At 55.2% G+C, this 17,126-nt stretch overlaps 2 protein-coding genes across 4 annotated transcripts in view; one reads left to right on the top strand and one right to left on the bottom strand.

Moving 5' to 3' along the window:
• The window catches only part of TWF2 (twinfilin actin binding protein 2), a 26,731-nt gene extending 18,530 nt beyond the window's left edge, over nt 1–8,201 (bottom strand). For 2 of the 3 annotated variants that reach the window (XM_075052813.1, XM_075052811.1), the window contains exons 1-2: nt 7,987–8,085; nt 1,404–1,569 (exon numbers count right to left, since the gene is read on the bottom strand). In XM_075052813.1, the coding sequence (XP_074908914.1) occupies nt 1,404–1,482 (79 nt within the window). In that variant the 5' untranslated portion in view covers nt 1,483–1,569; nt 7,987–8,085. Of the gene's footprint in view, nt 1–1,403; nt 1,570–7,986 lie in introns of all 3 variants that reach the window. The other variant, XM_075052812.1, reaches the window with a different exon arrangement.
• Nucleotides 8,181–17,126, top strand: PPM1M (protein phosphatase, Mg2+/Mn2+ dependent 1M). The gene is made up of 10 exons (XM_075052810.1): nt 8,181–8,439; nt 9,837–9,960; nt 10,625–10,879; nt 11,398–11,510; nt 12,083–12,167; nt 12,496–12,614; nt 13,055–13,118; nt 14,068–14,175; nt 14,473–14,621; nt 16,069–17,126. Exons 1-10 carry the CDS (start codon nt 8,225–8,227, stop codon nt 16,211–16,213), a joined length of 1,377 nt encoding a protein of 458 aa, XP_074908911.1. The 5' UTR covers nt 8,181–8,224; the 3' UTR covers nt 16,214–17,126.

Here is a 17,126-nt window from a genome sequence, read left to right as displayed (position 1 = left end):
GCTTCCAAGCTATAATTCTGCTGAAATTAAAAAAAAAAAAAAAAAAAAAAAAAAAAAGGCAATTTTCATTTAAATAAAAAAAATCACTGGGGTGCCTTTGACATCCCCTTCTATCTCTCGCAACACAGAGCCAAGAGCCAGCGAGAGGGAGAGGAATAAGCTAGCGAATAAGCTAGCGAAGGTTTTCAGCACAAGCTCAGCAACTGCTTCATTACAGTATGTTTATGACTTAATTGGCACAGCAGACTTGACGAGATGGCTTGCGTGCCTGAAATATTAATATAAAAGTCCACAGCTGGCTCTGGAAGAAAGGCAGGGAGGAGACCTTACCCTGGAGATGGAGGCGAGTGGTACCTCTGCCCCGAGGCATCTCCCTGCTGGGAAGTCTCCAGGACCCAACTCAAGGGCTGAAAAACCCACGTGTGGGGAAACCACAAAAATCAGAAAACGGGACAAGTGAGGGGGCAGAGGACAGGAGGGGGACCCGCACTTCCAACTCACCCTCTAGACATGGTGTCGTGGTTTAAGCCCAGCCAGCAACTAGGCACCACACAGTCGCTCGCTCACTGCCCCCTCTCCCAGTGGGATGGGAGGAGAATAGGAAAAAAAGTAAAACTCATGGGCTGAGATAAGAACAATTTAATAATTAAAGTAAAATAAAATTTAATACTAACAATATATAATAATAATAGTAATGAGAAGGAATATAATAATAATAATAATAATAATAAAAATAGAATAAAAAGAAAAACCAAACCAAACAAACAAACCACCCAAGAAAAAACAAGTGATGTACAATGCACTTGCTCACCACCCACTGATCAATGCTCGAGCAGCAATCTGCTCCTCCCAGCCAACTCCCCCCAGTTTATGTACTGAGCATGACATCCTATGGTATGGAATATCCCTTTGGCTAGTTCAGGTCAGCTGTCCTGGCTATGCTCCCTCCCAGCTCCTTGTACACCTGCTTGCTGGCAGAGCATGGGAAACTGAAAAACCCTTAACTTAGGATAAACACTACTTGGCAACAACTAAAACATCAGTGTGTTATCAACATTATTCTCACACTAAATCCAAAACACACTGTACCAACTACTAAGAAGAAAATTAACTCTATCCCAGCTGAAACCAGGACACATGGCTTCCTGGAAAATCCTGGAACAAATTTTTTGTTTGTTTGTTTCTGGATTCAGAAATAAACCCAAGCTGGGCTACAGCCAGCAGGGATCTACTGAGAACACATTGCGTAAGATCAGCCCAGCTTCCCCCAGCAGAGCCACAGACCTGTGGGCTTCAGGAGTCTCAGCTCAGCTTCCTAAGTGTCTCCAAACGTCAGAAGCCAGATTGGGAAACATGGTGGTGAACCTCTGTGGCATGGGCACAAAACAGCACGGGTAACTCACGCTGGGAGGTATCAGAGGTTGGATAGAGCAAGGTCTCCTGGGGACCTGTGGTGGGTCCAGGTTTAGTCCACATTTCCATGAACAGCTGTAAGGTGGGAAGCTAGAGGAGTTGCAAGCGCGCGCTGGAGAAGAATTCACCATTCTCTCAGGAGACTGGAGAAACAGGCTGGGAAAAAAAGAAATAGGATGAAACTCAATAGGAAGCAAAGTGCCATAACTAGGAGAAGGACCAGCCACACCAATGCAGGGCAGGGTCCAGCAGCTCCAGAGGTGGGTCGCAAGCCAAGTGCAGGTTAATCGTTTCATGTTGTTGTGGGCAAAGTCATTTGTGAAGGCACGAACAAGAGCATGACCATGTTATTTGGTGTTGACAAGGCTGCAGGCACAGCAAGAACAGCATGTCCAGGCTCAGCATCGTGCAAGGAGCAAGGCACAGGACGGACGGCACCTATGCCAGAAGGTGCAGCGTGCAGGAGCAACAGAAGGAACTGGGGCTGGTCAGCCCAGAGGAGAGAAGAAAAACGATGAACAACTTGTACTGGTTTTCCAGCTAGAAACATCAGGCCCACCTTGGCATTTGGGAAATCTCGCGATGAGGGTGACCAAACCCTGGGAAGGACACCATGCCTCCATCCCTGCCCCAAAAAACCTCCAGAAACCCTCCTGGGATGTTGCTGCTTTGAGGCAGGGTGAGCTCGGTGGCATCGTGAGGAACCTCCTGGCTTTTCTACGAGACATTCCTGCCATCGACCCTCCTGGCAGACATGGTGGGCACAAGCACCTGCGCCTCCTCAGCCACCCTCCCATGACAGCCCAAAAATCGCCTCCAGCCATCGAGTCGTGCAGCACCTCCCTATCCCATCTGTCTGTAGGCTGCAGATGAGTTGTCCCCTATTCATGAGCCACCTGCATTTAGCAGCCTGCTAACAGCAAGTCCCAGGTCCCCCTGCACCACAAAACCTCCCTGCCCAGCAGCACCTGCCTCCCATTTGGGATGGAGGGCTGAGCAGAGCCGGCCATCGGCACCGGGGCACCCACGCTGGGCAGCTCGTGGCATGGCAGGGAGGTGACGGTTTGGCCAGCGGTGGCCTTCAGGTGGCCCTGACCATCCAGGCAAGCTGCCAGAGGAGAAGAGGAGCTCGCGGTGGGAAGGCACAGCGGTGCCCCCGCTCTCGGCTGCACGGACCAAAGCCTGAAGACCCCAGGCTTCGGGGACCAGCGGGGCGGCCAGATCCTTGCACTGAACGTCCTACTGAACGGACGTGCTGTTTGCAGCCAGAGCAGGCAGCTGCCCTGGCTCGGGATGCGGCCATTTGGATCAGGAGATTTCGGTGCCAAGCTTGAGGCATCACACTTGCCTGAAAATGCTGTGAGACGGAGCAGAGAGACGGTGCTTGTGGGTACCACCCTGCCACAAAAGCTATTCCCAAAGCCCAGTCTTTTTTTGATGTTTACACTCCCAGTTAGCTCACCTGAGCTGAGCCAGGCTGTAACGAGGCCGGAGGGAGACGGAGGCACCACGCATTGATGACAGCCGTAGCCACAGCAACCGGCCAGTCTCTCCCTGGGGATGCCAGGGTGCCAGCGGAGCCGCCCGTGCAACCCCTGGGGAAGCACCGCAGGGATGGGGATGGAGGCGACAGCCACACCGCCTCCCCTGCACCCTTACCTCCTCCATCCTCTCCCTCACTTGTTGGGGGAGCAACAGGTTTTTGCTTATTCGACCCTTCCAAATCCCCCCCATCCTGGTGGCAGCACCCAGCTCCCAGATCAATAATACATGTTCCCTGAAACAGATGCCTCTCTCAATACTTCGAGTCACCTTGCCCTCCCGACGGGAAACCCGAGCCTCCAGCCATCAATCTTTCATTCTCTGGACATAATCTTCAAGTCGATGCGACTCCAAGTGACTGCTTCCCTTTCACCATTCAGGGCACAGCATGCCTGGGATGCCACAGGGAAACTTGACCAAAAATCCAGCCACAAACCTGGGCAAAACTTGTCCAAACTCCAGGGATGCTTGGCCAGACAGTGGTCGATATGCTGATGGATAAAGCATGGCTACACCTGCACCATCCACACTTTCCCTGCACAGGCAGCTCTGCCCAGCTCCTGCCAGGCATCCAGGAAAGGGCACAACTGCAACAGGCACAAAATAGCTGTTGCTGCAGCTAAAATTCCTCCTTTTCAGTCTACCCCAGTGTAACTCTGTCACGCAGAGCCTGCTCAACACGCTCACTGCAGAGAGCTTTTCTGCTGACAGACGTGGAGGGCCAGTTTAAGTGGTAAGAGGATTTTATTTCTCACCATGAAAAAAAAAAAAAATGTCCTTGCAGGGAATCTTTTCTCTGGGAAAAAGCTACAGCTGCCAGAAGAAAATAAAAAGAAGGCGGGGGTGAAGGGCAAGAAAGGATACAAGCAAAGCTTTTCTCCCAGTTTTCTGTGAGGTTGGGCCATATCCTGCAGGATTTCACAGGGACAACTCCTGGTCCGTATTGCAAATCCTGCCCAGAGAATTTCAGCCACCCGCCTGATGCCAGCCGTTGGCTTCTCAACACCCGATATTCCACGTGCGTGCCCGGGACCTGTCTTGTCTCCACTTTGCCACCTTGGATTGGAGTTATTCAGCCCTTCCCTCACTCCAGGTTAGGCAGCGCCCGCCCTGCGGGCAGCATCGGTCGGATCCAGCCGGCAACACAGCATCCTGGAGCAAAGCGGTGGTGCCAGCATGCATGGTCCTGCCTCACTTGCAGAAGTTGCCAGTTGCTGTTCCTTTTCTCTGCCCAGTAAAGCCACGACTGGGAGCACTGGTTTGGGCGTCAGGGGGGACGGGGACCCAGGGACAGACCCTGGCAGAGATCTCGTTGCATTGACAGCCTCTCGATGCATGCTTTCCGAGGGATTTCCTCCACCCTGCCACTCTAGGTGCTTAACTTCACGGGGTTTGACATCTCAGGGTGTTTCTCTGGTCTTCCACCCACGCTGCCGCTCTGGTCATCCTGATGTGCCACCCACTGGGGGCATTGCCCAAGTGGGTGTCAACCTCTGAGTCAGGTGCTGGCCCCAGAAAAGAGCTCACAAGCGCGGACCATCTCCTCAAAACCATCCTTGCAGCAGCCCGGTGCCCTCTGTCCTCCGTGGACACCAAGGGCCATGGAGCCGCCATCCCTTCTCCTCCTCCACTGAAGGCACGGTGGGACACGTCCCCGGTTAGGGGGTCACCCCCGGCATCCCAGCTGCGAAGCTGCCCCCGGATTCAGGTGTCCAGGCACCTCGGGACCAGCACTGCCTCCCGGCACAGCAGAAAGAAAGGGTTCAAGGAAGCGGTGGATGTGGAAAGAAGCTCCTTTCTTCTCCAGCTTTCTTCTCACTGAAGAGCCAGGAAGCCGGCTGCTTTTGAAGGAGACCTTTGCAGAGCCAGCAGCTCCCGCGTCCCCCCTTTCTGCTCCTTTTCCCATCTGACATCATTCCTGCCTGCACGCATCACGGTTATGCTTCTCCTGAAGAAAACGTCCATTCCTACCAAACGCTTTCCCAACGCAAGATCCAGAGCTGGGGCAAAGCGGAGGCTCAGCTGCAGACTGGAGTCCTTCCCCATCCCCACATCTTGCCACCTCCCCCAGAAAAAGCAGGCACCAAACTCTATTTTTTGGTTGAAGAAACAACATACATTTGATGTCTTTACTTTCTAGATGGAAAAAAAAAATCCCCTCTAAGAGACTTTTTCTCTCTACCCAGAGGTCATGAAAGAGATCCCAGAAGCAGCTGAAAGCAGATGACCTCCCACCAGCATCAAAGCCCTGGTTCAGCATTGCCTTCCTAAGGTTTTAAACTCAGTGAATGCTGTCCCCATCTAACGCTGCTCAGGGCAGAACAGGGACTGTAAAAATACTCATTGAATTCTCCCAGCTGTAATTAAAAAGCAGGTTTCCAGCCCCAAGAAGCCCACAGCAACCCTTGATAGCTTCCAATAGCCTCCCCAGCCTGGCAGTCTCCATGGCAGCCCAGTTTTCCACCAGCACCTTCGAGGGAGCTGCCACGGATACCTTAAAAAAATAATAATTAACCTCTTGCCTCTGCATGAAAGGCTCAACCCTGATTAAACACCCTGAACCTGCGGCTCTTCACTGCCATCGCTCCCCCTCCCCGGGGACCACCTGCTTCTCCCCAAAAGCCGGGATGATTCGGTAGCATCGCAGCGGGGGGCTGCTCCAGGGGCTCCCCCGTCACCATGTCAGCCTGCTCTCACACTGATCTAGCACAGCATCAACCAAAATCTCTTGCCAGTTTGGCTGCAACCTCCCCTAAGCCAGCCAGTGGGTCGGACTGTGATTCCCCCGGGAGCAGATGCCTTCCTGCAAACGGGAGAGAAATGGGAATAACAAAAACACAAAGCGATGTGCGCACACAAAAATAACAAGACCCCAGAAACCATGAAGACGTGGAAAATCCCTCCTCCTCCTTGGCAAACAACAGACCTCAGCGTCTCAGCAGAGGGGATGAAAGTAGCAGTGGGATTGCTGTTCCTCATCCAATATCAAATCTGCTCTCTGCGGAGCAAAGGAATTAATTTGATCACTGTGACAAGGTGAGGAGGACTGAAATACCCCAAAACCCCCCTGAGGCGGTTCCCTTAAAGCCCAGAGCGCCCCAGTTCAGCATCGCAGGTGTTAGAGGGGCAGATTTGCATTCAGAGAGGAAACAGCCGCTTCCTGGAAGAGGGACCACGCAGCAGGGGATGGAGGACACGACCCAGAGAGCTCAGCCACCCAGAGACGTCCAAGGTGCTGCAAGAGCGAGGCCGCACAATGCAAGTTATTTTTCGTCACCATGGGGAGGTTTTTATGCCACCCCCAGCTTGAGGATCTGCTGCCTGGGCCGAGCCGTTGGGTCTATATCCCCACCCCGCACCGGCTGCAGCTCCTGGGGGGAAGTCCGAGTCCCTTCCCCTTTCCAGCAGGGCGCTGCTGACGGGGCACGTTACGTCCGACGGGCAACGACAACTCACGGCGACTCTCGCCACTGGTCCCAGCAGCGTTTGCCAAGCGGTGGGCAGCCAAGGTCGGCGAAGGTCGGCGCTCTCAGAGAGCAGCTCATCGGCTTCGCCGAGCCAGCGCATCCCCCCCAGCAGCGGCAGGGGTGTCGGGGAGGACGGCATCAGGAGCGGAGGAGCGGACGGGGATGGCGGCGAGCAACAGGCAGCAGCCTCCTGGGGCACAGGCAGCGCAACAGGCCTTGTCTGCAGCAAACCCCACGGGAGAGCTCTGCAGAGTGGGGCCGGCACACCGAGAGTTCAGGTGGGCACTGAGGTCCACCCTGCTGATTTTTTTTTTTTATTTTTTTTTTTTTAATTTTTTTTTTACAGTAAAGGGAACATTCAACTAGAGCCTGAACCTCAGGGCCTCCGCTTAAACCAGAAGCAATGAATCTGAACCCAAACGTCATCAGCTACCAGCACTCCCAGGCAAAGCAGGAGAAACATCTAAGCACCATCGCTAACCGCTTCTCAACTACTGCTCCTCCAGGAGCATCTGAAGGGGAAGGAAGGATGCTCTTGACCATGCACTCAAGGAACAAGGATGCTCATGCCACGAAGGAACAGCAGCCACAAATTCAACACCCTCGCACAGCGGTGCTGGCCACGAGGAAGGGAGTCGCGAGGTCAGCGTCCCAGCTCCCCTCCCCGGCATGCAGCGGTGCTGGATTCGCACCCGGCCGGCGTGGAGCTGGGCTTCGGGGGCAGCTGCTCTCACATCCCTGCTCGCATATTGATTCGGTTACATCAATTATGCAGCACCTCTACTCCTGATTAATATTGTTAATTGAGTTGGCAGGTGGGAAATACCGTGAGGACATGCAGTCGCACACCAAACGCACCCATCAACGCAAAAGCCGTCGCCTCAGGGTGCTGCCTGGGTCCCGCAGGGAGCGAGTGGAGAAAGCGGGGAGCTCCCCCCCAAACCCAACGGCAAGGGTCAGGCAGGAATTTATTCGGGCTCCCTGCAGCCCCCCTGGGAGGAGGCGCAGCGCTGGGGGCCGAGCACCCCGGCGGGGAGGGGAGATGGGGCCGGGGCCGATGCGGGGCTGCGGCGAAGCGGGTCCGGGTGCTGCCGCAGCAGAAAGCGGCTTTTTACGAGCGGCGTCCCGGCGGTTTGGTGAGCATCAGCCCAGACAAAGGATGCAGGAGAACCCCCCACCGGCAGCATCCCCGGAGCCAGGCCCCCTCCTTTACCTCCTACGAGCACCCAAATGCTCTCAGCCTGACTCAGTGCTTCCCCCCCCCCCCCCACTACTTGCGGGAAAACCCGCCGGCTCCTTCGGGAAGCTTCATCTTATCGCCCCCATCATCGCTACCGCGACACGGCCCGGCAGCCTGCGGCGGCGGGGCCGGGGGGGGGGGGGGGGGGATGCTCAGGGCGCGTCCCCGCCGGGCGCCTCCCGAGGCCGGGAAGGGAAAGGAGCAACCCAGCCCGGGGGAACGGGGGTCCGACGCCTGCCGAGCCCAGCACACGGCAGCGAAAGCTGCGGGCACCCGGCGGGAAGGGACGGGAGGGGACCGGCGGCTCAAGCGGGCGCCGCTTACCGTGGATGCCGGTCTGGTGAGTCATGGCTCCGCTCGGCTCCGTTCCCCTCCGCTCCGGCTCCGCCGCGTCCCGGGCAGGAAACGGCTCGGCAGGCAGCACCGCCCGCTTCCGGAGTCGGGAGCCCGCCGCCCGCCCCGCCCCGGGGAGGAGCCGCCGCCGCCGCCGCCGCCGGGGCCGCACTGCGGCGCCACCTAGCGGAGCGCAGCGCCGCCGCCGCCGCCTGAGGAGGGCCCCGCCATGTCCGCCGACTGGCTGAGGCGATTGCGGCGGGGCGGCCCCGCGGAGCGGCCCGGCGGCGCGCAGGGGCCTGGGCCCGGCCCGCCGCCCACCCCCCTCCGCTACCGCCGGCCTAAGTTCCTGCGTGGCGGTGGAGAGGAGACCCCGCGGGGCGGGCGGGCCGTGCGGGGCACCGGGCCCGAGAGGCCCCTGCCCTGGGGCGCGGGCTACGCCGAGTGAGTGCGGGGCGGCAGCGGGGCCGCCCCGGGAAGGGGGAACGGGGGGGGGGGGCTCCGGGAGACCCCCGGGGCGTGGGAGGGGGGGGGGGGGTGTGCGGGGTTAGAGGGTCTGCCGGGGTCGTTATAGGGTTGTTGGCGGCGGGTAGCGCGGGTTTGGGGCTGGGGTCGGGGGGCTCTCGGGGGGGCGTGGGGGGTTTAGGGGACTCCTGGGGACCTGCCACGGAGGAGGGGGGGGGTGATCGCACCCCACTTCTTCTCCCCACTGCCCCACGCTGCTGCCCTCGCCTGCAGCCCCAAGCACGGAGCTTCAGCCTTCTCCCCTGGAGCAGGAGGGCTCACAGGCAGAAATCGCCCCCCCCCCGCCCGCCTCTGCCTGCGAGGAGGGGAGCAGCTTCCTCCTCCCGACGCGGCAGCAGCGTGAGGTTCGATGTGGCAGCATGTTTTCCGCGGCCCTTCTGCCTCCTCAGCGGTGGCTGGCAGCAGCGTGGGACACACCTGCCCCCCCTCCCTGCCTGCATTTAGCTGCCTGCACCCTGCCAGCTGCAGAGCGGGTCACCGTCGCTCGTGACAAGTGGCAGCCCCGAGAGCAGAATCAGGTCAGCTCAGGTATCTCGTCCCCTAATGCAATGGGGTTTACGCCGTAATTTTACCGCTGGAGTGTCACCCGTCCACTGCTCTGCACCCTGGTTGCAGGGAGCTGGTCAGGCAGGGCTCTTCCATGGGGCTGCTGTGCTGAGCAGCGGCAGGCAGAAAGACCTCCCTTGCAGGGAGGAGGTTTGGGGCAGGGGCTGGTTTCTGGGGGCGAGCAGCACCGGGCATCTATCCCCTTGCTCCTAGCAGAGCACCTTTAAAACAAAGGGAGGGGGAAGATCAATTTTTAGAAATCTCTGGGTTTGCCATTTTTAAGGGCAGAGGGGATGGATCAGGCAGAAGGACTCCAGCCAGGAGCTGTCCCCACGTCCTGGCCAGGCCACAGCATGACCCTGTGGTCATGGGATGGCGCAGTGTTAAGAGAGGAGCTGTGCAAGGAGAGCAAACTCCCATCAAGGGACAAACATTAGCACGGCTGGAAGGAAAAATGATGGTGGTTTTGCAATTCACTGTGTCACCAAGGAAACAGCACAGCATGGGCTGCTGACAAGGGTTTTCCTGAGGTCAGGGTGCTCCAAAACCACTCGCTTGTCCCTGACCAAGCTTTTCCTGCTGTGCATAAAGGACTTGTTATTTAGCTCCCCAGCAAAGAGATCCTCGAGTTTGAAAAGGGAGCGTGGGGCTGGAAGGAAGGGGCAAGGCGTACCCATTTGCCTTGGCTGCAGAGCACCCAGCACAGCTGGCTGGGAGCAGGCAAGGTGCAGTGCATCCACACATCTTACCTGGAGCGTTTGCACCCCCAGGGTTATCAATGCCGAGAAGTCGGAGTTCAACGAGGACCAGGCAGCCTGCTGTCAGATCTCCATCCGGAGGAGAGAGCCGGGCCTGGAGGAGGACGAGGAATGGCTGATCCTGTGCTCCACGCAGGTATAGCCCACGGGCAGGCTGTGCTCACCCTGCTGCCAGCCCTGGTCTGCACCCAAGGGCCCAGGTACAGGAAACACGGGGTTGCCCCATCAGTCCTACACAGCCATGTGCTGAAACCCCTCCTTGGATGCATTTAGGGGACCCATGTACCCTATGTCTGGCCAGCAAACACCCAGCTCTGCCTGTACGTGCCATTTCTACTTCCACGGCCCATGGCTTGCGGCATTTGAGGTCGTCCAAGCCCTTTACTTGGTTCCCACACCTTTCCTTTATTGTTCTCAAGGGCCAGTGTGTGTTGTCATTGCTCAGAGACAGCAGCGTGAACCAGGCACATGGGATGCTCTCACCTGGGAGCAGCTCTGCTTTGCCCCTTGTAAAATGGCCCCATCTCCCCTAAAACACAGAGGAATAGTGCGTGATGGTGGGTGGCTGCAAATCCAGCCGCTCAAAGCTCAGATGGCAGGTCTGGCAAAGCAGCACATGACCAGCACATGAGTGTGAGCTGCACAGGAGATTAACTGGTGGCAGGGAAGGTAGCTAGAGTGGAAAAGCCAGGCAAAACACGTACAGTGATGTCCTGGCTGCAAGCTTGCTATCTGTATGAACTCTCCAGCCCTTGTCTTCCCGCTCTTCTTTGCTGTCTTGTCCCTGTTCCTCACTGCAGTTTCTGACTGGTTACTACTGGGCACTGTTTGACGGCCATGGTGGCCCAGAAGCTGCCATCATCGCCTCCAACTATTTGCACTACTGCATCAAGCAGAAGCTGGAGGAGGTTGTGGGAGGCATCACAGAGGCCCATCCCCCTATGCATCTCAGTGGACGCTGCGTTTGTGACAGCGACCCCCAATTCGTGGAGGAGAAGCACATCCATGCAGAAGACCTGGTGGTGGGAGCACTGGAGAATGCCTTCCAGGAATGCGTGAGTACCTCGTGCAGGGCACCAGTCCTACTGCCCCAAGCAGTCAGTCTGTACCTCCCCACTGCCCAGGGTGGGCAAGGTCTGCAGTTCTGCAGCTCATCGAGCAGGCAGGAACATTCAGCCAAACCTTTAGGCATGCTGAGACCGCGCTGAGTCAGCTCCCCAAGATCTGCCTCAGATCTATTGCACATCGGCAGTGGTGACCCAGAGCAAAGCTACAGCATCTCTGCTAAACTGCACCCGGGGATACATTTCTTTAGGGCTAGACCATAGCTACTGTCACACTCGTACAGCATGTACAAATTTGAGATCCCCCAATCACAGTCCTAAAGCGGTCCCTAGTCCAGTAGCAACAGCTTTGTTGGCTGTACCGAAACAACGTTGTCTTGCGCCTTGCTGGTTTCCTGTGGCACATCTGCAATCAGCTGTGGTTCTGGATTTCTGCTGGGAGGCACAAGGCAGCTGCAGAAAGCAGCAGCCTGGCTCATGTCACTCTCCAAACTTGTTTAAACCAACAGGATGAAGTCATCGGCCAGGAGATGGAAGCTACGAACCAGATGGGAGGCTGCACTGCTCTGGCTGCCCTTTATTTCCAGGGAAAGCTGTATGTGGCTAATGCTGGGGACAGCAGGTGAGCCATAATAAAAGGAGGAAGTTGCTGGGGGATGAGACCTGGGAGATGAGCAAGGTTTCCAGCATCTTATTTAATCCTACAGAAGGTAAATGTGCAGCTCAGCCATTTCCCTCCTGCCTGCCACAGGACCTGTTGGAAGGATGGGTGCTTTCATGCCTCCTAGAAGGGTTTTGGGATTTCAAGGGACTGATGCTGCCCAGCCACAGGGCAGCATTGGAGTGGTAGTGCAGCAGTAAGCTCCACCTGGCAGGTGTTTAAAAGTGGAAGGTGATTTCAAGGTATCCTCAAGAGCTTCCTCATCTAGCCTTGGCCCACCGTGCCTCTAGCAGCGAGCTCTACCATTGTCAAACCAGGCAAGCTCAGTTCTCTGCTGCAACAGTGCAATTGCAATGGAGTTATTTAAAATACGCCTGCATTTTTAAATGTTTCTGAGTGCGGGGCTATTCTCTGGCATTGCTCTGCTGCTGGTTACCCCCAGTCCCACACCTGCTGACCCTGGGCCTAGCCTCAGTAAGAGTAGGACTGCAGAGACAGACACAGCTCAGCTCTTTGCCTCTTCTCCCTTGTAGGGCGATTCTTGTTCTGAAGGACAACGTTGTGCCCATGAGCTGCGAGTTCACACCTGAGACAGAGAGGCAGCGCATCCAGCACTTGGTGAGTGACTCCTTCGGTGCATCAGACAATCCAGCTGCAAGCATCCCACTGGGTCAGAGAGGGCTTCTGGCAAGAGGACCACCAGCTTTCCTCGAAGGCCACTGTGTGGCCAGAATGTCATCTGGCACTAGCCAAGGAGGGCTGGGGGCAAGATTCAACCAACAGCCTTTAGTATGGGAGATGCTCATGTCCTCCTTGGGATGTGCTTTCCCAATTCTGTTCTCCATTCTGCTGCTGGGAGTGCCAGTCCCAAGGCAGAAGCAGTTTTGGTGCCCTACTCCACTGAAGCAGAACCTGTCCATCCTCATGCCTTCGTTCCCTCCTCCAGGCTTTTCTTTTCCCCAAGCTCCTGGACGGTGAGTTCACACGCTTTGAGTTTCCACGGAGGTTGAAGGGAGATGATGTGGGCCAGAAAGTCCTGTACCGGGATTACTTCATGGAGGGCTGGTGAGTCCTTTCTGCCTGAGGATAAGGCTGCGGCACAGGGCATCTTTACCTGCTCGTAGTGATGGGGAGGTGAAGGGAGAAGGGGCAGGTGAAGGATGCTGTGAGCAGCCTCTCCCCGACTGAAGGACTGGGGCCCTGGCAGGGCAGTTAGGGAATAGTTGAGAAGGTCTTTCTGGGATCCTGCAAGGTGGGACTGGTGCAGGGAGTCCCAGCCTTGTGCAGGTACAAGCTGGGGACGAAGGGAAGAAGGAGAAACACCTGGGCATTCAGCGAGGGGTCATCTTCAGTGCATCTGCTTCAGCAAGTCACCTTGCCCCTTCCTCAGTCAGCTGCCTGTGCATGGGGGCACCACAAGGGTTGAATCACAGTCGTAACACTCTGGCTGGGTTGTACCGTCAAGTCAGACAAATCCCAAATTAATAGTGAATTCTCTGTTCTAGGGGATACAAGACAGTGGAGAAAGCCGACCTCAAGTATCCTCTTGTCCATGGTCACGGGAAGCAGGTAGCTTAATGCTTTACGGACTGGGAAGGCAGAGGCAAGTCTGCTGGGGGTCCTCTGTGTCCCTGTCACTCACGGTCATGCTTCGGGACACTACAGCAGACTGGGGCTGCAGAGCACCCAGTGCTCTGGGGCTCTCCAGCATGGTACAATCCCATAGCCCCAGTACAGCAGCTCCCTTCATTAATACCATGCTGCCTGGTTAGTGTAAACTAGAGCCCTCCGGAGCAGAAGATGCACCTTCCTCCAGAGTACCTGCTAGCAGAGCAGACAGCAGCCCTGAGCCAGCCTGCCCTTTCCTCATCTCCCCTTGCACACAAGAACTCATTTCAGATGAGAACTTATTTCATCAGGTCCTACTTTGGACTGTCTCCTTCAGCTCTAACTAGCGCCTTTCCCACAAAACCTCTTCCTCAAGGACAGGCTGAGAAAAGGAGTGGGGAGAGGGAAGGAGGAGGCAGGGAGAAGCAATGACTGCACACATCCAGCATCTGCCTGCTGGCATCAAGCAGAAAGCCGTCACCACCCCCAGCACTACAACCTGCATGCCACCCCCTTTGCAAGGAGTCGGTGCAGAAGCTCCTTTGCCAGGAGAAAGGACCCCTTTCCCCACCCCCAAACCAACCCAGTTTTCTTCTTCCCCACTCCAAATCAAGAGCAGATACCACCATGGGCATCCTGAGGTCTGTAGCATTACCCAAAGTACAGGTAGTAACTCCAGAGCACACCACGGGCCACCAGGAGACATCCACATGCAGGCTGTCTCCACGCTCACATCAGGCCATCACTTCTGATCACTCATCCATCTCTGAAGTCTCCAGGGGCTGTTGGGAGTGGTGCTTGGAGAAGGGTCCTAAAGGCAACATAGATCAGTCAGGACAAGCCACACGTTAGCCTTGAAAGGAGCCACGTTCTTATGTTTCAATACTGTTTTTGCTTTGTTTGGGGCCAGGCTCGCTTGCTGGGGACTCTGGCAGTCTCTCGAGGTCTGGGGGATCATCAACTCAAAGTCATTGACACCAACATTGAAGTCAAACCTTTCCTCTCCTGCATTCCCAAGGTCAGTCATGGCACGTGGGAATTGCAGGGTAGAATTAAACATGCTGCTCCTCCTCTGTAGCACCCACCTTTTACAGACCTGGCAGGTCTTAGCCATGTCCTTTTTCCATCCCCCATCTCTCTGCATGCTGCCCAGAGGATCCCCAAGACAGAAGAATCTAGAAGCATAGCAGCAAGGGGATGTAAAAGATTCAAAGCACCCTGGTCCCACTTTGTCATCTCTCAGGGGAAGAGTCATCTCCCTGACCCCTCCAGCACATTGCAGGAATTGTCACTGATTTACTTCTGTGCTTTCCAGGTGAATGTATTTGACTTTGCTCTGCATGACATTAAGGAAGATGATGTCCTCATCATGGCAACCGATGGCCTTTGGGATGTTCTGTGCAACAAAGAGGTGGCTCATATGGTCAGGAGCTTCCTTGCAGAAAACAGGACAGATCCTCACAGGTAATAACAGCTTAGCCGTCATTTTCCCTTCCAAAGAACCTGGTCAGACCAAAAGCAGGCTGAGATCACTCTGCTTCTAGGTCAGCTCCAGCATTACCAAGCACTCTTTTCTGTGACTCTGGAAACTGCCTCCTAATCTTTCCCCATCCTAAAGAAACAATGATAAAGCTGGTGGCTTAAAAAACTGTAATGGCTTTGTGTGGCAAGGCTTTTTTTTGGGGGGGGGGGGGGGGGAGGGGAGTTACAGGGGTGGCTTCTACGAGAAGCTGCTGGAAGCTTCCCCTGTGATTGACAGAGCCAATACCAGCCGGCTCTGAGACGGACCCACTGTCAGCCAAGGCTGAACCAATCAGCGACAGTGGTAGCACCTCTGGGATAACTTTTAAGAAGGGAAAAAAAGTTGCAGGGGGCACAGAAACTGCAGCCAGAGAGAGGAGTGAGAACATGTAAGAGAAACAACCCTGCAGACCCCCAGGTCAGTGCAGAAGGAGGGGGAGGAGATGCTCCAGGCGCCGGAGCAGAGATTCCCCTGCAGCCCGTGGGGAAGACCATGGTGAGGCAGGCTGTCCCCCTGCAGCCCAGGGAGGTCCATGGTGGAGCAGATCTCCGCCTGCAGCCCGTGGAGGACCCCATGCCGAAGCAGGTGGATGCCCGAAGGAGGCTGTGACCTCATGGGGAAGCCCACGCTGGAGCAGGTTCCTGGCAGGACCTGTGGATCTGTGGAGAGAGGAGCCCACATTGGAGCAGGTTTTCTGGCAGGACTTGTGACTCCACAAGAGACCCACGCTGGAGCAGTGTGCTTCTGAAGGACTGCACCCCATGGATGGGACCAACGCTGGAGCAGTTCGTGAAGAACTGTAGCCCGTGGGAAGGACCCGCGTTGGAGAAGTTTGTGGAGGACTGTCTCCCGTGGGAGGGATCCCAAGCTGGAGCAGGGGAAGAGTGTGAGGAGTCCTTCCTCTGAGGAGGATGAAGTGGCAGAAATAACGTGTGATGAACTGACTGTAAACCCCCATTCCCCATCCCTCTGTGCTGCTGGGTGGGGGTAGGTAGAGAATCCAGGAGTGAAGTTGTGCCCAGGAAGAAGGGAAGGGTGGATGGAAGGTGTTTTGAGATTTGGTTTTATTTCTCATTATCCTACTCTGGTTGATTGGCAATAAGTTGAGTTAATTTTCCCCAAGTTGGGTCTGTTTTGCCCATGATGGTAATTGGTGAGTGAGCTCTCCTGTCCTTATCTCGACCCACAAGCCCTTTGTTATATTTTCTCTCCCTTGTCCAGCTGAGGATGGGGAGAGTGATAGAATGGCTTTGGTGGGCACCTGGCATTCAGCCAGGGTCAATCCGCCACAAAAACCTACTATTTTGACAACATAAAGCCACATCTCAACGTTGTTCTTAAGGGAATAGTGCTACGTTAACCCAAACTTTGTATTTTTTCCACCCACAGATTTTCAGAACTGGCCAAGTGCTTGGTATGCAGAGCAAGGGGAAAGAAGAGAGCCCACCAGTGGATGCTGGATGACAGCCACGAGGCATCCTACGATGACATCTCTGTATTTGTCATCCCACTACACAACAGGGATGAGGACTGACTGTTGGCATGACACACAGGATCTCTGTGTCACCATACCATGGTGCTATTCAGCATCAACCTGAGACTGAGGGATTTCTGCTGTGCGTGTACACTCTATTCCAGCAAAACCATCTGCAGTGGAATCTGAAAACGCACAGCCAGCACTTATGCAGAAGATCAACAAGAACATTAGCTCCTTAAGAACATGCAAGAGAGGAACAATGGGCAACAAATCATTCCCCTTACTCGTTTCTCATTGTAGGGCTAAGGAGAAATTATAAAGGGGGCCACACAAGCTGAAGGGTACTATTTCTAAGATCTTTGCAGTACAGCGAGACTCAAATCCACATTTCTAGTGACCCCTCTCCCTTTTTAATATTGAAGAATGAGGATCAATTGAGATCCAACCAGCCTCAAGAGCTGGCTTTTAATCAGACTTGAACGTGTAAAACTGGATGCATAAGCTAAAGCGTCCCTCATATCCATTTGCTGTAACACGAGATGTACTGAAAAGCCGGGAGCTGCTGCTAAGACAGCATTAGGCATGGCCATGCCTGTGTAATGCAAACGCTGAAGCAGAAGCCCAGATCTCTTGAGAAAGTTGCCATTTGTAGGCAGCAGCACCTCAAAACAGACAATGTTAGCTGATGAAACTACACATTGGTGTACAGGAGCCTCCTCTGTAAAGATATACGCCTTACTGTTATTTAAGAGTATTTAAGTATATTGGTATGTAATGCAACATACAAATTTCTAACAAATCTTAGTCCACACCACTCGCTAACACTTTTTCTATTCATTCAGGTAATTTCTGACAGCAAAGCTGGTTTTGTAGCAGTAGCACTGATGAGAACCAAAGTGTTTAAGTACATCAGCTGATTTAGTAGAAGAGCTCCAAGTAAATAAAACCGGTTTGTTCAAATTTGTCTACA

The sequence above is a fragment of the Buteo buteo genome, chromosome 21 (genome assembly GCF_964188355.1).
Source record: "Buteo buteo chromosome 21, bButBut1.hap1.1, whole genome shotgun sequence".
NCBI classification, from domain to species: Eukaryota; Metazoa; Chordata; class Aves; order Accipitriformes; family Accipitridae; genus Buteo; species Buteo buteo.
This window is presented reverse-complemented; position numbering and strand designations above follow the sequence as displayed.

Excerpts from the sequence above, each read along its gene's own strand:
- PPM1M (XM_075052810.1), top strand. The coding sequence starts at position 8,225 with ATGTCCGCCGACTGGCTGAGGCGATTGCGGCGGGGCGGCCCCGCGGAG. Across the intron at positions 8,440-9,836 it reads TGGGGCGCGGGCTACGCCGA|GGTTATCAATGCCGAGAAGT; the intron begins GTGAGTGCGGGG and ends TTGCACCCCCAG. Across the intron at positions 14,176-14,472 it reads TCCTCTCCTGCATTCCCAAG|GTGAATGTATTTGACTTTGC; the intron begins GTCAGTCATGGC and ends TGTGCTTTCCAG.